The sequence below is a fragment of the Monomorium pharaonis genome, chromosome 3 (assembly GCF_013373865.1).
Source record: "Monomorium pharaonis isolate MP-MQ-018 chromosome 3, ASM1337386v2, whole genome shotgun sequence".
Classification (NCBI taxonomy): Eukaryota; Metazoa; Arthropoda; class Insecta; order Hymenoptera; family Formicidae; genus Monomorium; species Monomorium pharaonis.
Window position 1 is genome coordinate 12084611 of NC_050469.1, and position 23452 is coordinate 12108062.

A 23452-nucleotide genomic window follows, 5' to 3' on the forward strand; every position below is an offset into this window, starting at 1 on the left:
CAGATGATTGCAACACGACTAATACTATTCAACGAGGTATGGGAAGAACGAGGTTTGTAAAGATTTCTCACGTTGTCAGCTTTCTAGGCCAAGTGGAAAAATCGGAATAAATTTCGGTTTAACATCACGATTTACTCACCGCGCATGGCATTATTTTCGACATGTAACCGCGTGAATTCTTTCCAGTTTTACCTCTGTTCTCTGGTTCACGTTCTTATGAGTTCAATGAGACAGGCGAGTGTTCTGCACGGAAGTGTTGTGCAGTATCCACGGTGGTTCTGGATTATCTCGCCCTTAAGGTCGAACCAACGGTCACGTAGAAGAAACTTTATCCAATAAGTAATATCATTAACATTACTTTCTGATAATAAACATAAAGATATATGATATACTTAACAAAGAAGTTTCTTAAAAATAAGTTTATAAGTAACTTTCGTTATTTTCTTATATTATACTGCGAATCGAAATTTTTTTTTCGCAAAGCACTAGGTAACACCTGTTTCAAATTAATGAAATGGTTTGCAGACCGGCTGTGAGAAAAAGTGTCATTTTTAGCGCTCGAGTGACCACTCGGTGCACTCTTTCAGTTAAGCACTTACGAGGCGGATACTATGCGAAAAAGTAGACAATGTATACTACTAACAATAAGTTAGGGCGCAATATCAGCTTGACGTGACCTCTTTTCTTCAAAGTGTGAGAAAAAAGACAGCGCTTTGTTTGTACTCTGTAGTACCTAAACTAATTTGACCGTTTAATTATACACGAAAAAAATGCTGCAACTTAATCTGAATGCCACTTATTTCTTTATTTTCTCTTTTTGTCTGCATATCATTTATAAAGAAAGATAAAAAGATAGATGTACTGATACCTTGCAATATATATATATGTTTGATATCGTTACACAGAAAAAAAATGTAATACAGCCAATAACATATGTGATTGCGGGCTGCCAACTACATAAAATACTCAATACAATAATATTTGCTATTAATGCAAGTACAATGTTGATACTGCAATAGCATATATTATTGTATTGAGTATATTTTTAATTGGCAGCCCACAATAACATATCTTATTGAATATATTGCATTTTTTTTTCAGTGTAGAAATAATCAAGTAAGATTCATTAGCTCGTTTTCTTAGTGATTAAATAAACGAAGTAAAGCACTTTATTGGGTGTAGAATACTTACAAAGTTCTTTTTAATAAAATTGTTTCATTTAGTTTCTAAAAAGGGCTATTTTATCCTCGCTGCCTTTGTCCGTTATTTCTTTTCATAATCCGACGAAACAATGGGAGCGCGTATGATATTTCGCCTGTAGTGAGAAAAGAATGACACAGAAGGAAACGGAAATCTATTTACACATTCTGGAGCCATCCGCAGCTAACGGTAGAAGGAAAGGAAGAAAGGAAGAAACTTGGTACTTGCGCTTCCTGGGGAAAAAGGAAACAATAGAAAAAAGAAATCTAATTTTCTGTCACCAGCAACAACAGTAACGGAATATTATTGCATTCACGACTTTACCTCGATAATTCAATATGGAAATGTAGCACTTGCGCGAAGGCGGAAGAAGTGGTGAGGAGGGGGGGAGAACATACTCGTTTTATAGTCGAGACCTTGCACGAGCTGCAAGTGTGAAAGCCGGTAGACGAAGCGGGTTAGCTTTTGCGTTTTGAGGTGCCTTTACCGGAGCGTGCCGCGCTCCGCCGAGCGTGAACAACTTGGCATCGGCGCCTATAATCGCGGCAAGGTAACGTGAGACGACCCGAAGAAAATGTAATATCCGTCCATTATCACCGTTTTCCACCTGTAAAATGCTAGAATCCCCCCCTCCCCCCCCCACCCCCGCGGAAAATCGATAATCCCGCGGTTGGCCTCTGAACAATGACGCTTGAATTTTTAATCGCCCTCGCGCGCGAAAAGTACGGCCGATCTCATCGCGGTCCCGCGATGCGTTTCAGTGTCACCAGTCATAACTATCGGAAATAAACCGCGTTCACGCGTATTCTCTCGCTTGCCAGGTTCACGGGATTTGAAATGATATTTTCACGAGATTTCATTTTCCCCGTGGAGAACGCCCCGCTTGCGTTTGACGGATTATCAAAATATTGGAAAATAATGACGTTCGTTTTAATATGGGACACACACCTTCGTAGTTAATGCTGAATGAAACGCCTCCTCGCTCTCACGAAAAGTAGCAATTGTCTTGAGCAATCAATGGGAAAAGAAATGAGTTTTCTATAAAGAAAAAGGGAGAGGGGTAGAAATCACACATGCGCGAGGCAAATACTTCGAGAAACAATTTTTATACTTCTTCCCAGGTGGTCCATCTACGCTGGGTCGTCCAAAAAACTTATCGCCGATAACAGATTTGATCGCGGATAGCCGAGGAAAAATCTGGACAGCGATATTTTACGAGCCCGTAGTTCGGAGACTACGAGTATCGTAAAGCGACGGCGCGAGCTTGACGGCGCAAAAATTTCGCTTTACGATAAATAGCTTTCTTAAAGAGATAGGACAGCGTGTTTCTCAGCTGCTGAGAATACGTGTGATACATCTACATATTATATTTGAAAGAAGTACAGCTCCGGGCGCACACTAATTAGTCAATTATTGAAAATTAACGAGGCCGTACAGGCGGAAGTATTTTATATGTGCACTTCATACATAATTTTCTAGATCTAAAATAGACATCTACCTGTGTTAGGAAAAATTATTCAGTACAATAAAATATGGATTTTACATGAATGTTTTTCAAAAGAATTGAATTTTCTATAAATATTTATAAACTGATCGTAAGTTAATACAAGTTGATTGAATCGACGCAAACCGCATCGTGCCGATGAAAGTGTAAAAAAGCATTGAATTCACGCTCCCATCGAAATACTGTTATATTTCTATCGTTATTGAAGCGACGGTAAGTAAGAAAATGACGGTAAGCAAGTAGATTACTCGTTCAATAGTTTCTTTTCATCATTCTAAGCGAGCCGATAAGAGTGCCTCTTCCTCAGATTAGAATCTCTTTTAGCTTTCGGAGAAGCAGGACAAGTTGGTCCAAACTGCAATTTACAAGTAACGTTAATTGAGTCAGGTGGTGACCAGTCACAATAATCTTTTCACCGCGCAAGTAGGACGCACGAGTGGATTTTGGAGATTCTCTTTGGACGAAGATCTATTAGATCAGCGTGAGTTAGTAGACCGACCCTCTCCACGGTCACGTGGAGGGTCAATCTATCCTGGCTTCTATTGGCCGCTGCATTCGATCCGGCGCGGCGCGCGCGGATCTTCGATCGCTCTTAGGGATAGAGGTAGTTGTCTAATCCGCCACGGGAGCCTTCTCTCCTCTTCGCCGAGGATTCGTGTGTGCGTGCGATGATGACGCGGTGACCTCGGCGTGTGTGGTATCCGCTCTTTGTCGCACCAACCCCGGGTGTCGGCACGCTTCCCTTTCGGTGCGTCAGAGATGACGTCACGTAGCTAGGCAACCGCACCCTTGCGGCCCACGAAGACCCCGTTTTTCCATGCCTTACGTCCCCAGCAGCCGTTTCTCATTGTCCTTCGCGCTTACTACGGGCCGAAGGACGGAGCTCCGGGGGAAACGTGTGCACATACACGCGGGATGTCGGGGTGGCTCGATAAGAAGTTACACAGTCCCTGGGATCCCCTCGAGTGAAGAAGCGAAATAGCTGTTGTCGGGTTGCCGGATAATCGCACGAAATATATGTCACGCAGTCGGAGAGCGTATCGATGATATAATTATCGGCGACGATCCAGTTCGATCTCGTTACAGGAGTTTGTTTCGAAAAGTTTGAATATTGAGTTACCAAACCGGGTAATGATGCGGGTTTACGCTGCGACACGCCGCGCGTGCATCCCCTTCGAAAACGAGTTTCATCCGTCATCAAAACCTTTATCGCCCGGTAGTTTATCGGTAATTCCCTTTACGTTCGAGGATTCCTCGAACGAAGCGGAGAACGAACGAGCGGTGTGTGCTAACTATCGAGGAGAGCGGAACGAGGGGGGGGGGGGGTGAAACGATAAATGACGGCGAGTAAAACGCTCACTCCACCGCGCCGATTGCTCCACGTCCCTCCTTAGCTTTTAGCCAATCGAGGAGTCCGCAAGGGAGTCACCGCGCGGCGTCCGTCGCGCGCGAAAGTCAGTATCGTTAATCATTCCCGCATGAAAGTCAAATAACAATCGATTTGTCGCGACGGCGTGGGATGCAAGCAAGGTGCATTACTGGAAGTGACATCGATAATGCGATCCTAGGCAACGTGTCACGGCATTGATATATGTCCTTGTCCGTTGCCGACCCTCGTAAGGGACTTTTCGCCGAGAATATCTCGTTCACAAAGCTTAATATAGAAACTCCCCCTCTCGCACGTTCCGTCTTGTTGTTCGTTGCTGTTTATCCGTGTCTGCACCTCGTGCGCGGTTATATATCGTGTGTATGCATAGGTATACATAAGGAAGATAGTCAAGCATGAATACTACACGGGCGATGCGCGACGTGCTGCATGGTCTCTTCGTAATATCCGCGTCACATATGCACAGCGCAAAAAGGTTTATGTATCGTAGAAGAATATATATGTAGCTATTTCTCGCCTGAAACCCACGGAGATTCTCGCGAGGACGATAACAGCGCGAGTAACAATGAAATTAAGGTGAATTTAATACTCTTTCTACGTTTTTCGCGTGACGAAATATGTGTCTCACTTTATATCTACGGGACATGCAATTCGCGGTGCTCACTCTTTCCGCGAAACAATCCAAAATACGAGGAAGAAATTTATAAGGACAAGCGGGGATAGCCCTCTCATTCGCGTGACTACGCGGAATACAAAGAGCGAGAGGTTAAGGAGAATCATTATTACGTAACTCCGAGCTGCCCGCGTTACCGAACATTAATACACCTACAATCGCGAAGCTGCATTCATTCAATTAGCAACAACGAGTTAATCGTTATCGTCAAAATGAAACTCCAACGCTGCAACGCCTCTTAATTAACGTTATGGAAAATAAAGTGAGGAAAAGAGTTGCGAGCGTTTTATCTCCCAAGATCGTGTGGATAACATGTTCACATTCTTTTCATATCTCTTCTCTTATTAAGTACGTTGTAAAATGGATACCCTTAAACGAGTTATACGAACATTAATGAATTTAATTAGACATCGATAATAGTTTCTAATCGGTATTTGAATATTATATTTATACATTTGAAATGATGATGAAGGAGGGAGAGGGGAAGGGGTGTGTAAAAACGGCGTGCAGGAAAAGTTAAAGAAATCTTAGGATTGTATAAATGTATTCGAAAGATTATATATACGAGAGAAAGGAAGGCAAATAGAGAAGGAGAATAAACAGAAATGGTGTGTTTTACGTGCTCCATAATGATACTATTCTCTGTGCAACGAGATAGCGGGTAAGACAATCAACCTGAGCACGGAAAGCTGCATTACGATAACGATTTCTCATAATGATCCGTCTCGTCTATTTCGCGTCGGATTTCAATTAAGAGGATACTCCTACCGAACGTATTTAGTTAATTCGTCGTTTCGATACGCTCGATTTAAACTGTCAGGCTCTGACACGCGTCGACCGTACTATTTTCATTCGGATTTTTCCGCTGTGAAAGCAATGAAAATCGTATAATACACGTCCGTGGTTGAAAATACCCAACAACAAAAAGACAAATCTCTATAATTTGGTTTGCGATAGAACAATAAATGGGCTTTTATACTCGATTTATAATAATCCTCGATGCAAGGATAACTTTATTTCTACGTATTATATACTATGCATATAGCGTGATATATTTACACGTTATTTGCGAGATATAATTTTTGTTTTCAATATTTCTAATTTCGCTTGAAATCTCGCGAAAAAATATCCAGTTATTTCATTTCATCGCGTAATCGCATATTTTAAATATCTTTATATCTTATTTAATACCATTGTGTGTTTTTGATGCAGAAAGAATTCTTTTTGAAAAAATAACTAAAATCATATATGCGTGATTAACAAGTTTTATTGCACAAAAAATAGAAGAAAATAATCTCTTTCATTCTTAAAAATATTAATATAAATGGTCCAAAAATATTTGAGGAAAAGTATTGCACGCACGGGATGCTGATATTTGCCGAAAATTGAACTTATAAATAATTTTGTGTGAATATATCCGAGAAAATCGGTGACAATCCGTGTGTATTACATTGCATAATACTAAAATGATTTTATTTCATATTTGTGTAACGTGTAAAATTTCGCTCGTTCTATCCGATATTGTTCAATCGCTTTCTGCGATACAAAGAAACATTTTTTGTCACTTTCTCTCTGTTTATATTTTTATGATATACTATATTTTTTTAATAGAAATTTAAATAGAAATTCACATTTATACGTATTGCATTTTAAAAACAATTTTCCGAAAATGTAATAGTTTTTTTTTTACATTATTACATCAGTCTAAATTCTTAAACCTATGTAAGAATAGTGAAACGAAATGAGGTACGGTCGACGTACAAGTGGCATAATTCTCTGCTTACAGATCCAGTTACATGTTCTTCGAAGGTTTTCGTCTTAAGAGGATGTAACCGGCTTTTCCTTTTCACCCCCTATTCCTCCCTCCGTCTAGCTTCTTATCGCGATCTAACTTGTTCGATTACTTTCTCTCCTTTCGAGAATTCTGTTTTCGTCGATAGCGGATAGACGACCAGCAAGTGTACTTTTCGGATTTCATTCTGACGTCAAAGTCTTTGGTTATTCTCATCCGATTTGAGATTTAATTTTGAATCTTTCGAAACTTTTATTAGGCCTGTGAAATGTTCCTTTGGCAACGTTCGTTTATCAAGATTGTTATCGTCCCGCTTAATCAATTAAATTATAAAATTGGAATGAATATTATATATAAATATCTCATATTTCTTGAATATAAACGGCGGAAGAGAATCGAGCTACTTTGTAGAATTGAATAAACTTTTCAACTTTTGATGAATAATTCTTGTCAATCATTTAAGTCATATCTCCGAAATAAATCCAATAACTTTTGCCATATTGATGGTATAAATTGGTGTTCTCGAAATTCTACAGTTAATGTAGGAAGTTAAGATTTGAATCTGATTGTTCAGACCAATGCCGCAAAACCTAAACTCCCTCTTGGTTATAAGATCTCGGCAGTGTTTCGTGTACTAATGAGCGGACGCAAGCAACTCCTTTCAACCATCGCAATTTTATTGATTTAATGCCGCGCTATTTGTTTTCCACTTTTGTATACATATATGGCATTTCGTTGACTATTATCGCTATCGGGCAGGAATATTTCTGTTGGCAATATATACGCATTTATTCAATTAAACTCACAATTATCGGACCTTAACGTTATTGTTTGGTGACCGCGTTATTCGTATCATTTGCAATGATGCTTCCAAACAATTAATAAATAAAACTTTTGATTAAAATGTGAAAAATACGATACAATATTTGCGAGATGCAATACAATCACTCCACTCCTAGTTTAAACAAATAAAACGTGAAGGATTAGTGAGCAATTTTATAAAAATAATTAAATTATAAATAAAAACAATTAAAAACTATTACAAAAAAAAATCAATTTTTGAATTTGGCATTTATTATAATATTTGCATAACTTGTAAAGCGTCTCTTTCTTTAGAGTATATATTTTGCTTTTTGAATGTATAAATAAATTTCATTAAAGTTACAAAATGTTTGTCTAAATATAAGAAGACAGACCTTGTATCTAAACAGATTAGACAGATTAATGGATAAAAAACAGTATTACAATTAGTAATTCAATGTGATGATCAATTAGTGTAATCGTAGAACAAAACTAGCGATTTTCAAACAATTCCATTCGTTTACACCGAGAGTGCCCGTTCGAGTAAATCACAGTTTCGACTAACTATAATCGAGGGAGTCGAGTGCTGCAGCACGTGTTTCGTGTGATGGACTTGCGGTTGAATGTGACCTCTTATCGGCCGTTGACGCACGTTTGTCCCTCGGTGGAATCTCCAATTATGAGTTCTCGACACGCTTCACGGCAAAAGACCGCGTCCACGGGGGAATTTCTGGACCTCTTGATCTCGTAACCGTCGTATCCTCTTAGCATTTGATGTCGATTGTCGCATCCCGCGGGGGTTACCAAGTTTGTGTTCTCTTGTACAAAGTTTGTAAATGTGAACGCAATATTGGTCAGTCCGATTTCAGTGGTTTTGTCACTAAACTTGAAGTACTTCATGTTGATATTGCGACAATAAAAATAATCGATTAGACCGCTCAATGTAGTTCACTTCTCCGGTTTACAAAGATATATAAAATTGAACCTAAAATTGAACTTAAAACGATCCCTAGACGATCAATAATATTGTACATTCCTCTGAACAATTCAAAATAAATTCAATATGGCCCCTAAGTGATCAACAATACTTTGCAGTATTCAAATATCGTGCAATAATATTGAGCGCATCTAGCAGTCGTTTTAGCTATCTTTTTATATTTTATCTTATTGTTTTTTCTTTTATACGACTTGTGAGTATTTAAAAATACGAAATATATTCACAAGCTATAGAAAGCAAATTTATAGATATATATACACAGAGAAAATTTTTATATCAAAAATTATTATGTATGATAACAGTCACGGATCATAAAAAGAAATTTCAAAAAATTATACCATTAATAGTACAAAAGTTATGGCTATTTGATGAATAACATAGTAAAAATTTTTTATAATTTTTTCCTTGATCCGAGCTTACTGCTTACAAATTTTCAATATAAAATTTGTTGTGTACGCTAAGAGAATTTTCTCTTAAAAATTATGCTGAAAATCGTGGTAATTGTGAGACAACGTAAACCTTGAAGAATTTTATTATACTCTTAACAAAATTTTAGTAAATTTTGCTAAAAGTATAGTAAAATTCTTCGAGGTTTACGTTGTTTCACAATTATCACGGTTTTCAGGATAATTTTTAAAAGAAAATTCTCTCTATGTATATACATATTCTGAAGATATATGTGTGCAGAGATTCAAATTATTACCGAGTGTTAATCGAAAGTTTTTGTTTTAAATAAATTACATAAAATATCCATCAGTGCCTTATGTAATCGTGCCTTATGTAATCGTGCCTCGAAATCGACAATATTTTTTTACTGGATCGTATTGTATGTAGTTACGATAAATTGAATGATGTTTGATGACTCTGAGCGAATAGCGTCGCTGGCTCAATAAAGTTTATGAAATCTTTCTCGTGACAATAGCTCAACGTTAATGGATTTTAACTGTCACTTTGTATGCAATAAGATGAGTAAGCGTTGTGACACTCTTAGTGAGAATAATGCAATTTCTGTGCTTTCCAACGAACAAGTTCCGTTGGTGTCTTGCGAATTTCTACGGCACGTACCATTCTACAGAACGACAGAAAGCTTTTGAAGCATTATTACGATGTATACGTACGAGTTATATAAGTCAGCCTTCTTCGTTTCAAGAACCGCGAAACTTCAGACAAGTGTCTAACGTAAAATCCGAGTAGGATATCATGTGGCTCCGTTTGAGAGCGGCAGATTCATAATTGACGGTCTCGGATTCGATTCTACATCTCAGATTCGTAAATTTGTAATCGGTGTAACGCAAATCTCTGATCCTTTGAGATGGAGAGTTGAAGAGTGAACCAGAGTAGGATTTAATTTATGTAAAACTTCATTCCGATATAGAGATAAGTTTTCTTATAAATAAATAAACAAAATGCATTTATTTACAGAACAACTGGGCTTAGAATTGCAATAAAATTTTGCATAAATTATCTTAAATACTTAAAGAAATACTCAAAGTACTTGTACCAAAAAATTGAAATTTTTTTTCATTATTTTATAAATTTCAATATTATTCAATATAACAAATAATATAAAAAATAACAAATAAAGTAAATAAACTATAAAAATGTATTGTTTGATTAAAATAGAATGTTACAAACAATTTTCGTACGTATACAGTTTCTTTAAAGAATAAATATTAACGCATTTCTAAAAATAGATTATGTTCTTAAAGCTACTGCACGTTTTTTTTCATATTCTATTAAAATTTTCTGCCATCTTTTCTCTTTTGTTCTCTCTTTCATTTTTATATATATACATTGTCATTCTTATCTGCATCCTTAGATTTTTTTAGTTTTTGAATGTAAAACTGAATAATTTTTTCAGTAAAATAATAATTTTCATTTGTTAATAATTATTAAATATTTTAATAAGTATTAATTTATTCATTATTAATTATTTGCTCTTGCAACTACGGTGGCTCACAGTAGTAATTTTCTTTTTATTTATTCCTGGTATCTTCTCTTGTTTTATTAATAATAAAACTGAATAGGCAAATGTCGTCTTTAAAAATCCAAATTCCTCACTGTTTCGAGTTGTCGATTACATTGGATTCACTTTTCGAAAATTCACGCAAAGAATTATTATGCACCAAGATTCTCGCTTTGATCGAATAAGGCTATCCTTTCTTATTTGTGTTATAATATCCGAGTGCTTTAGCGCCGCAATTTCTTACGATCCTATAAGAAATTCAAGCTTTATTGCCCATTCTGATAAAATAATTACGCGAAGACTAATACATCGTGAAATTCCGTTCGTGGCCGCTCATATGAGAATATCTCACTCGAGAACGGTGGATTACGTCGCCGTCGATGGCGAGGCAGTAAATTTGTTCGCCGTCTGAAAGTGTCACGCGGTCGAAATTTGCGGAAAGACGCCGACGACATAGAAGAAAGTAATTTAGATCGCTCCTCAAAGGGACCCCAGCTTGGAACGTGCCACGGAATTACTACCGTCGGGATCGAGCCGGGCTTTTTGTTGTAACTCGGAACAGTTTTATAAGGGTTCGAGAATTTAGGCGAAAATAAACGGTTCAAATCGTTTACACGCGGGTGTATTTTGCTGCCTGTTGTAGTGTAATAACTGTTTCACTTTATCAGAGAGAGAAACATTAACAAGAGACGCATGTCTGATCCTGAATCTTCAACCCGGAAACAAAAATATAAAAATGGAATTGTTAAATAAAATTATCGTGGTTCTCGAAAAAGTTCGCGCGTATTCGTCGACGTATCAGTCATTTGAATATTTATGACGACACTCGTGACCTTTCCCATGAGACTTGATGCAAAATTTTTGCAAAAAATTGCTCCATTAGTCACAAGAGAGAGGTACGCGTAAAAGAATCTCTGATCGATACATCATCGTGATGCAACGCGTGTTACGACAAACTGTGACGAACGGTAAACACGGTGTCGACGGGTACTTCGTACTAAATAAAATAAAAAAAAAAAAAAAACTCCAGCATCCTCGCAACTTCAGCAATCTGTTTTAGTTTCGGAGTTAATATTCCTCGGGAGAACTAAATGTGCTCCCGCGTGTTTACAAACGTATGTTACACATTGTTCCGGCAATACATCGCGTACCGACCGTAAAAGTAAAACGACTGTCAGGAAACGGCGCGAGAGGCGCCGAAGTTGGAAGAACGAGTCTAGTTCCGCCGTCGTGAAATTCACGAGACAAATTCGCGCATTATAAGCTGTCGAAAAAAAATTTTTTTAATCCTCAGAACTCCGGGGAATCCGCGCTTTTCTCATCGTTGAAAAAAAAATTTGCGCGCTTATCGCGGATTTAGAATACATCCAGAGATCGCTTTTACGTTTTTTTGTTTTTAATATAATTTCTCATAAAATATATCTTAAACTAACGGCCAAAATGCGTACGTCCGTCATTTGCAGCAAAAAAAGCCTCTTTTCCGCGCGGGAGGAGATAACTTACGCTTATGACTATCGTAAGGAATTCGAGTCGATCATTAATGCGTCGTCGAATGGAACTCTCTTACACGTTCGTCCTTGTATAACGCAAGCACGCAATAACTTCCACCTGTCCCGCGGAGCATCGTACGTGTTCTGAATGTTATTCTAGCGGGAGTAGTTTACGATTTTATGGAACAAATGCGTTCTCACTGTAACACGGACACAATATTATACCGTCGCGTTACGTCGCCCCCCCTATATACCTTTCACTCAAAATATAAACTACCCTTATATAATCTGACAGTACTTCAGTCGATATGAAGCAGATAAAGTAAGCATCGTAAGTAGCTGCTTTCTTCTGGAGGGATAGCCGTTCTTTAACGATGGAAATTTATCATCGACGAACCGCGCATTCGATCAACTAGGTTTTCTTTTTATAAAAACTTATATTTCTTACACAAAGAACCTAAATAGACTAATCATTCACGTGAATCTTCGGGATATACTTGTCGCGGTTCTCCATAAAAATATCACGTTTCCTGAAAAGCTTGTTTAAACAGTTTGCGTACAAGTTAAGTAGATATTTGTCGCTCAAGTGCACTCTCGAGCGCACCGATCGTTCAATTTCATTTTATAGAAAGGCTGAAGTACACCTGAGACGAGTGACGGCGACGAAATCGTGTTCGCGCTCGGCGGAATCCTTCACATCTATCGATTTACACAGAAAAACTTGCGGAAATTTCTATGGAATCAAACGTATACTTCACAAAAAATAACATTTACCGAACAGAGTACCGCGATAAAAAGTATATCGGATGAAAAATTCAGATAACATTGCATGGAGTATTTGCAATTTTCATGGCACACGCTGAATATACATCTTCCTAATTTCGCCCCCGTCTTTGGAACGATACATCTTTTTTTATAGTAGGGGTATCCTCTTAAATTTTAAATGCGCACGCTATCGGCCACGACTAAAATATGGACCAATCTTTATGACTCACTCCGTCCGGATGATATTTCGGCACGCCGCTTGGCGTCGTGTTGCTCCCACAAAATTCAGCCAGAACATCCTGGAGCTTGCGCGTGGAATCTGAAAAGAAAACAATTAATGATTCAATAATTTGTTGCATTCAATTAAACTCCATTCTAACGGCATCAGAAGGAAACAACAATAATTGTCAGACGTCAAAAATCTGAATAACGGTACTTCATCGACTTTCACATATGTCGAAAATTTACTGAAACGTTGCTTACTGACTACATATATAAAATGTAGAGGCAAATTAAAAACGTAATTTTATTGGACAAAAAGATTTAATTGACGCCATGTGAAGCGTACGATATTAAAAAGTTTCAAAATTTCTCGCTTCCCTTTTCACCTTTATAAATCGAACGTTGTAACAAAGCAATAAACAAACGTCACAGTTATAAATTAATTAATATTTCGCAATATACAAATTAATATTTCGCGAGGGAACGTTTTTTTTTCCCCCTCCCTCGTTCGTGCAACATTTAACCTGTCAGCGAATGTGGCATGAGCAAGTTCGCCTCTGATAGATTAGACAGCGAAGAGGGCGGAGGGAGGGCGATTGATCAACCATCTTGGATTCAACTGTTTACAGAAGAAACAACGGCGATAAATTGACTAATAATAGGAGGCCATTGGCCTAATCTACCCGTACCGACGTCATAATGCACTTAACAGACCGGGATATTTTTGGGCGACTACTATTTTCGAGTCGATTGACGGCCACGATGGATCGTATTCGGACGGGCAGATGATTAACGCGCCCCAGCTAAAATTCATGTTTCCGCCTCGCTGTTCCGCCCTGCTCCTCCTCGCCCCCTCCGCAAAGCTGTTGACGATTATTGAACGATTGTTTTATAACAGTGGAACACAAGTCCGTACTAATGGACGGCGGACAACAACTTGGCAGAAAGATTTTCTGCCGTAAGTTGCCTTTCTTACGATTCGGCAGATATTTATAAGAGCCTCTTAATAAAAAATACACACACGAGTAATAATTTTAAAATAAATTTAATAAATGGCTTTCAGTTAAACAATTCTCGATAAAAAAAAAATAGTCGTTTAATTTATAATTATATAGTTACACTAAAAAAAAATTTAATGTTTATTTAACTTTGAGGAAAATGAAAGGAAATGTTTATTCTATCGATGATAGCCGAAGTGTTAATAAACATGATGTGTAATATTCGATTATTCTTTATCAGCTTATTTATTACTCGTAATCTTTCTATACTTGTCTGACTCGTAATCCTTTTTCCGTGGGTTTCAAACACGGAGCCCTCCTTCGGCGTTTCATACGACATTGTTCTATTTCGAATAAAAGATTACGAGGATGATAGCCGCATTACGGTAATGCCAGTAAATTTGTTGACGAACGGCGGCAATTTATTATTCGCTCGCGCGACAAAGTGCACCGTTTGTACGATGAATTAGTGGCTTTTCTGCGCGAATGTCGCGCATGTTGCCTCTTCTCGAAAGACGTGCTGGGCGTTGCCAGCCAGATGTAACATACTAGACGGCAGGAACACCTGTATGTCGTCAAACTCGCGATCGAGGCGTTTATACGCGGAAAATTCGAAGCGCGTTCGCTGCCGGCCGGTAAATCGTACGGAAATACAACGGAATTGTATGAATTTCATCATTCGAATGTTACATCAGCGAAATTATATCACAGGCGACTTTATACGCACGCTCGTTTTAATTATTCAATCAAGTTCAATCAAGAATTTCTCGAAATGTGTCGCGATTGATTTTATCCAGAGCAACATCATGGAAAATATCTGCGAAGTTTTCGTTTTGAAAACGTCAAAAGCTAACCAATACAGCGTTCTTAATTAAAGCCAATGCAAATTAGTTTATAAACTATTTACTTGAGACAATATGCATAACACTTTTTTTGTAGCAAAAGGGAATAAATGAAGACATATAAATTGCTGATCATATTTCATATTTCCCTTTTCAACGTGATAGTATTTACGTTTTATAATCCATCTTGATGTATTTTTAATGGCTTTCTTTCAACAAACTTTCAGTTGTTGACTTTCATTCTACGTAATTGAACGGAGCCAATTATCACTTCATTTCAGTTATATTTAATTAAGTTAAGTGCTAACTGTAATTAAAGGTAGTGTCTTTGGTACATATAATTTGAGAATATTCACTACAACATATTCTATGTAATTTACGACAATCAAAAGTAGAAAGTTTACATATTTCACGGAAATGAAACATAATATCATTTTATTTTATCAGGAGCATGTAATTGCAAACATGTCGGCAAAATGCCAGAGCTCTTTATTACAGTGCATTTTCTTACGTATTGGTTTACACTTTGACAGTAACGGATAATACTATTATATTATATTTCGTTGTTTAAATAACTTAATTTCCCGTGACCATAATCCGGTTCGTGCAACGATAGTAACCCGATAGCGCCATTAACTTCATTTCCATCGCAACGAAACTTTTAAAGAACGCAACAGGCATCACGAGAACCTCATTTGTATTCAATGAGCAAATTCGCGATAAAATTATCGCGCACTGGATCCGATCCGGGATAAATAAAATTACGCCACGCAATTCAATTCATTCGCGCGACGCTGCGTAGATGGTCGCCTAATTAAATACAGACTAAGGATTGCACTTAAAAAATGTCAAGAAAAATAATATATTGACATTGGCATTGCCAATAAAGGTGCAAGTATTCTACCTTCGTTGAAAATGAGTATCAGTGAATTTTGTGAATATTATACAGAACATCGAACTCGTTTTGGCCTTTATATTACATGATCTTTCATATTTACAAGTTTAAAATCTGGAATATCGATAAATAATTAGGGGCTTAATCTTCGCTAAGTGTCCGCAAATTAATAACAGCGCTTATTAAGTGAAAACTTAGCCAGAAGTATATAAAGTTGTTCGTGTTAAATTTTGCTGACGCTAGATAAGTCAAACTTTGTTAAAACTTCATCAGGAACGCGGACTTCGGGATTTATGACCTGTAAAAAAATTCAAAAGAAGAGAGAGAGAGAGGGAGAAAGCGTCGTGCCCTACGTTGTGATTTATCCGCATTATTTTACACGTTTCAGCACTTCCTTCTCGGTTCCTCCTTTTGTTACTTACAAGCTGCCAAGTCCTGAAGTTGTTGGAATTCCGCTGGCGAGAGCTTATCCCAGTGGAAGGTCATCCTTACTTCTGATCTATGTGTCCCTCAGGATGAGTGGCCAAATGTCGGATACTGAAATTCGTCACCTGCAAATCAAAAGATATCGCTATCTGTAAAACGTGACCGATATCGAATCCTTTCGCACAGCTTCATTATTCGAGTTCTACTTCATAGAGTTGCTTAATTAAATAGTTCTATGGCCTCTTACTTGTTTGAAATTATTTACTATTACTAGTATCGTAAAGAGAATACTTATATGTTCGACAAGTTTCAATTAACTTATTAAAATGTCAGACTGTTTAACGACTAAAAGCTAAACGATACATGAAATGCACAGTATAACATAAGACCACTGGACCAATGACAATGTTTTATGCAAATCAATATGGTGACTTCATGCTAGATGCTCATTATTCAACGATCCAGTGGTCTTATGCTATGCTTTACGCTATACTAAGCATTTTGTGTTTACACCCCTAACTATAATGTAATCAATATTGAGCCATTTCTGCATTTTTTATTATTTTGTGTAACACACTCAGCCGACAAAGCTCATTTTCCGAATATTAAAAATGGCGTATAAATATATATTTATCCTTCTGTTCAATCGGCTGCCTCGAGTGGAAAGCACCATCATTTAAGCAAATCAATTAAAGATAATAATAAATTGACGTAAATTAAATTAATTAATTAACAAGAAGAAATCGGGGAAAACTCGTCGGAACTCGTGCGGTTTTAGTTCGATAAATTATCTGTTAAATCAACCTAGAAACAAGTTTACTGTTGATTTACTGTGCTAGTGGTTTGTACTAATATACTAATATAGTCCACCGCGATTTCACACATTCGTGGCGTATCGGTCGTTCGTGCTAAAATTACAGATTTACGGTCGCTGTGGCCGCTTTTCTCTCGCTGTAAACGCGCCTATGCGCGAGAGAGAGATCCGAACGATCGAACGTGTTTCTCTCGCAAACATGTGGCGGCGGCTGGACACATGCTCTGTCAGCGAAACCCGTGACGTCCAATGAAACTCATTCGCTCGGCGCTTTGAACGCTCGCTATCCCCATTTCACTGTACTGTCTTTGGCTGAGCCACGCAAAACTTTATCCACAAAGAAAAAGCTACCAGGCGATATTTACACGTGTCCAACGTGCTGAATTTTCTTTTTTCCTTTCAAAAATTTGCTACGGTCAGGTAACAAACGATTCGAACAAAAGATTGAATTTTTGATTAAATTTTTGGAAACAAACGCGATCTATAATAACCGATAAGTAGAGATGACATACTATAAAAGTGTGCGTTAAACAACACATTCTTTCTTCATAACTAATCAATACGGAATCTCTTTTTCAAGTCAGTTCATCGTGATTGATGATGGACTCGTGATCTCCACATTTGAGACATATTCATAGTGACTTGGCAAAGATACTCTAAATGGTTTGCTATTGCTTTCCGAGAGGTGGATCAATAAACAATCTGATATATTCTAGATGGATTTAATTTTTTGGCACAGAGAGCAGATATGCAACTTTACGCTCCACCAATCACCACCAATATGTGAATAAAAAAAGTTATTTGGCAGATGCGAGAAACCGCTTACAACACGTACATCGCGTTTATTTCCTCCCTCTAAAAGTTCAATTTTTCTCTGTTAAAGTAAAACAATGAAAAAAAAGAAAAAAAAATAATAATTGCGCTTATGCATTAATAGACAGTGATAATTTGATTACGTTGAATAACAAATTTTAACCGTTACATGCAAATTATATAATCTTCCTTTCCATAAGGGAGAAAATGATTTCGATCGTTACCGAAAATTAATCGTTATCTCAAACGACGCTGACGGGTCTGCGTAACAAAGCGATGTGCGATAATAAACTCATTCATCAATGTTGATTTGAGATACAAGAATATTCGACGTACCTTTATTTTACAGCGTGCATTAAATGTTTCGTGACAACAGTGAGTTGGCACACCCGCGCACACCGCTTGACGTTTGTTTTTGCGCACGCCGCGTTATTGTGTATATACAAAGTATCCGTGTAACTCGGTCGCTTTGTTGTCACCGGCGAGGTCGACCGGGTGGGACGTGGGACGAGCAGCATCGTATATCGTCGCGTTACCCCATGGAAACACGGTCGCGATAAGTACCAGTACTAGAGAATGCGATTATTCCTTACATACAATTAACGATTACCGAACTCCGTGAATAATGAGCTTTCGTAACGAACGATTAATAAGCAGATATTCGAAGCGATGGCTGTTTAATTGAAACAAGTGTCTTACATAATTTGTTCGTTGAAAGTTAGAAATAAACCCGGCAGAAAATGAGACTTAAATTACTGTTTTAATATCTGCGTAATATAATTACTTCTTGATCGATATTTCTTGAAATTCAACGAGTGTCACTGAGATAAAACTGCTGATATTTTTTGGTTTTTCAGCTTTAAAAAGAACGTTGGTTGATGTTGGTAATGTGTTTAATTATTGAACACAATCGCGACCCTGCAAATGCAAAATATTAAAAAAATGCAGTTGTGAATAAAGATATGTTAATTTAAGTATAAAAAATATTATATATACGAGTAAAATATTTAAATTTTTAAAAAGTTTTAATTTAATTTTTTAAATTAAATATTCTCTCATGTATTTCATGGAGAATGAAGACAAGATATTCCCGTTTTTTTGTATTTGTATAAAGTAAAAATAAATTAATCATTAGTTCACGCGAAAATACGTCGTTTGACGCATGAGATCGCAACAGTTACCTGAAATAAACTGAAAAAAAAGTAAATAACAAATAATTTTTTTCTATTTTAAGCAACAGCGTTACACTAATTATACTAATCTAACTTTTAAAACATTACAAAAATAAAATAATTGAGGTCGCGGCGACCCCGCACGACTAATTAAAGGTTAATATATCTCTATAGAAAAACGTAGGGAAAAGCTATTAATATTTAAATGCGTTACTTTATTTTTCTTTTTTTCTTTTTTAAGTATGTTTTTAATAAAATTTGAGAGGATATGCGTATGACCCTTTCAGGTTTAATATTACATAAATTGACGCAAGAAACCAATATATTAAGAGATTTTTTTTAATGTCTATATTTGAATGACATAAATGAAAGAGTGACAGTAAATATTTTATACTCACGTAACATTATATATTCTAACAATTTAATCAAAAATATAAATTATTACTGATTGTATTTATTACTATAATGCGTCAATTTTGTATTAATTTGTCATAAATTATCCAATTTATTCTCTCGGCTTTGAAATAAAACAAACTAACTGAGACAGTAATACACATAATAGAACGCAAGAAGTTAAAAGACAAAATTAACCGAGCAATAAAAATTAATATTTGAATTGGAAAAATGAATAACAAATTGATCCGCATGCAATTACGGGACTGAGCGTGCAAACTTTATGCGATACTAATTAATCAATTTGGATCGTTTATAACTCGAGACCATCGTGCTCCTCTCGTATCAACATTTTCAACTCAAATTAATATCCAAAATACGCTGTTAATGCATTGCACAATAGCCGCTAGACGCCCTGCATAATGAGAAACACAGTGTTACCGCGAGTTTATTTACATAACATAATTATGGCATTCGAAGTATTTTACGCATTACGGCATTCGAAAATGCTCTTTACGCAATATTAATGCTTCTTTTTCATATTATAGGATTATTAAATAAAAGAAAAACACAGCGTGTTACACAATCGCCCCAGTCATTCCAAATATTTAATAGCGACACCGTCGCACGGTATTCCTCTGTAAAAATATTATCATTTCATAAATTCCTAATTCACATCGTTAAACATTAATTAAATTTTTTATTAACACATCTCTGTCACACTACTCTATCTATAACTGTTCTATCTGCACTGCCATTATAAATACTCTGTTGTCTACAAGTGCTATTTATGAATACTAAAGTATTCACTGAACACTGTACTTCTACGCCGCGGTTTTCGTGACAAACCGGGTGTGAACTGGAATTAACGGAGCCAACAGCACACGGCGCTCCATTCAAAGGCAAGAGTTCGGATAACAACGAGAGTGTCGGGCGATAACGCGGCAAATTAAAAGAATTTAGTAGATTAGCATCGCGGCGGATTATCCCCGTTGTTTCGCGCGAAACCTTTAATTCGCGACGTGCATACAACGCCGCCGCGTCCCGTGGATACGGAACGCGGACAATCACGCGACGCGCGATCGCGTTAATCCCGACGTATCCTCCCCTACGTAATACTTCACCACCGAGAGGTGACTCTCGCTCGCCCCCGGCGGGATGCGGACCCGCCGATAATTTCGTTAATCCGGATTAACGCGCAGCGAGGCCGGGATCCGGCGCGAGCTCGTACACGCGCGGTTTTCTCGCGTGCACGCGCGGCCCTTCGCGCGCGCGCCACGAGCGTGAAATGCAATTTTATTGCTCCGCTGGCTTCTTCCGTGATTTACCGCGTGCCGTCGGCCGTCCGCTACATCTGACGGTCCCCGAGCGCTCTCACAAAATGCCACCAATCGATGCGGCGCGCGCGACGGACGAGCGACGTTGTAATTAGTTTTGCACACGAATCCGAATGAAGGACAGCTCGAGATGTGGCCTGGCGCAGGCCGTTTAATCCACCCCCTTCCCCCGGAGGAAAATAAATCCCACGCAAGGGACGGACGCGATTGCGACGTTTTTTTTTTTTTGTTTTGCGCGTCGCCGCTTTTTGCCGAAATGGAGAGAAGGCAGATCGTGCCCCGAAAACGACGGGTTTATTTTACAGAATCCCGAGTTACAAATGTGTGGTTTTCAAAAAAATGTGAAATATGCGCAATAAATGCGCAATTACGTAACCATATATAACCATATAATAAATTAGATTAGAAGAGATTGGATCAAATCCACATTCAAATGGGGAGGTTTTTTCTCGATCTTGAAATGATTTTTTGGATATTAGAAAATTTAATGTTAGTAAAATTAAAGAGATAAAAAAAATAAGTATGAAATAATTAATAGTTGAATAATTACTTATATTAAGATAAATTAAATATTTTAATTGAAAATTAAATGTAATATGTTATACTATATAAATATTGATTAATTTATGTTTTTATATACGCGGTCCTACGCTAATTACGTTAAAAACGTTAACAAAACGTACTCCCAAGAAAAAAAGATCTATTTATTTTTTACATGTATATATCTCATTTGTGTAAGATATTTGCGACATAACAATGTACAAAAAAGAATTTAAAAAGACACGCTTCTTAAAAACTCTTTAATTAATTGCAGTGAAGTTGAAGTAAGTCTTACTATAGAAATAATTTTTTTTCACAAATACATTCTCCATGATTTGTTTTTTAGTTGACGAATTACCTCCTGTCAGGTACAATAACGCATTGCGGCTAGAAAATCGAAATTCACAGGGTTTTTTTCATATGGATTTTCATTCTCGTTTTTGTCGTATTGAGAATATGTCACTATGTAATTATGTCTCCGCATTTTGTGCCGGGGATAATAAAAAAAATTAATTTTCTTATAAAAAAATAATTTTAAATGAAAAAACTTATTTCCTCGCATTTTTTTATCCCGATCGTAAGGTGTACGCGCGTAAAAGTTTCAAGACAAATTGTAGGTAAGGAACTATCTTGCGGATTCAACGTCATCCATCATCTAAATGAGATGAATACTTCACGGTAACTCCGCGGACGTCGTAATTGCTAGAGGTATTCGCGCGTTGTCGTTTCGCGATTTAATCTCTTCTATTTTTACAGCCTGGAAGGAGAAATTGCGTTTCTTCTTGCGCGTTGTAGGAAACTCGTTCAGAATGTAACGGCGTTGTTTCGCGTTACAGTGCTTACAACGACCGATGAAATCGCTGACGGGAGGTAGTTAAGTAAATTTATTATGCTGTCCCAACAGCCGAATGAAATACACGCCGTCTCGTCAAGTTAACTATGATAGGACCATCCTCGAAGACAATCATGGCCCGCGAAATATTGGTTGCTCAGATTGCGCTGTATGAGTATGAGAGAAAAATTCAATAGTGTACCAAAATGTGTTAATACTGTTTTAATAAATTCTCGTTTACAATCTCAGACTCCTGAGTTTATAATTTATATTATTGTATTATTTATGTTATAGAGAGAAAGAAAGAGAGAGACATTTCTCTAAACGTATTTATTACGTTCAGTTAATTTTGACGTGTTATAGAAGAAACTACGTAACGGGAATAATGATTTTGGAATCTTGATTACGTATATTCTGTGCTTATTATTTTAATGGGGACAAGGACGGTTTCTCAGTTTACTGCACGAATATTAAGCGACGCTGTTCATGGAATACTTTTGCGGATAGGTGATTTCTGCAATTGACAAAGAGTAAAGCCGTTATGAGACTGCTCGAGAGAGAGAAATATAAGGTAATATATCATGTAAATTATGATACGACGCGAAAATACGTTCAGCTTTTTCTCAGAGGGAATTATTTCTGATGACGAGACAAATGTTACGTATTCACTGAAATTATAGGTATGTGATTCATTTCAGTCGAGTTCTGTTTATTTAAGTGTGTAAATATATAAATTCAAAATTAAGTAGACTATTTATAAATAATATAAGAGTGAAATAAACTAATTTCAATTTATTCTTATATATTTGTATAGAATAATTAATACACATACGGTTTAAATCTTTTGAGTCTAGTTTTAGTTTTTAATTATTAAAATTAATTAAAATGTGAATGAAATATCCATTGCGTAACATTCATTGGTTTTATGCGAGCTATTTTGCACAATAGTAAAGCCAACAATGCATACAAATATTTGATGTTAACTTCTACTTTTCAACATTATTTGCTATAATTTATTTATCACTTCGTGGTTTGAATGCACCTCATCTGTTCTCAGTTTTCGCTTTTTAATTAGAAAGCGTTCCGAAAATTGCTCATCAATCGTGATGCCGGCGAAATAAAATTAAAAGACGGATCGATGGACTAAGTGAAAAATTTTCTATCGTTCGTTCGTGCTGATATGATAATAATTGATTTACGATAATGCCGCAGTGAATATGCGTTGCTCAAAGCGTAGAGAATTTAACGGGAAGGTACGTAAAGTCCAGAGCCTTTCTTTACTCTTTCTTTTTCTACTCTCTCTCTCTCTCTCCTCTCTCGCTTCGTGATAAAATAATTCCGCGTGAGGGACCATTACGTACTTACAATTAAAATCGCGTAGAACTTTGTCATCTTTATAAAGATATTCGCTTGTTAAATAGAAAAAAAAGAACGTATTACGTAATCGATTGACGTTGAAATACAGAATTTGCCCGGCTATTAATAACCATTTCCAGTGAAAAACCGTTCCGGTTTTAAAAAGTAGACTTGGCCAATAGATATTGTATTGCCGGAAAATACAGCTGTAATAAAATGATCATGGTCTGACTTAGA

At 37.0% G+C, this 23452-nt stretch overlaps 1 protein-coding gene across 1 annotated transcript in view; it reads right to left on the reverse strand.

Annotated features, from left to right (window-relative positions):
* Positions 1-23452, reverse strand: part of LOC105834565 (diacylglycerol kinase 1) — an 89536-nt gene that overhangs the window by 31557 nt on the left and 34527 nt on the right. Inside the window, exons 2-3 of the mRNA XM_012677137.3 lie at positions 15955-16083; positions 12806-12894 (exon numbers count right to left, since the gene is read on the reverse strand). Of these exons, the coding sequence (XP_012532591.1) occupies positions 12806-12894; positions 15955-16018 (153 nt within the window). The 5' untranslated portion in view covers positions 16019-16083. The remainder of the gene's footprint in view (positions 1-12805; positions 12895-15954; positions 16084-23452) is intronic.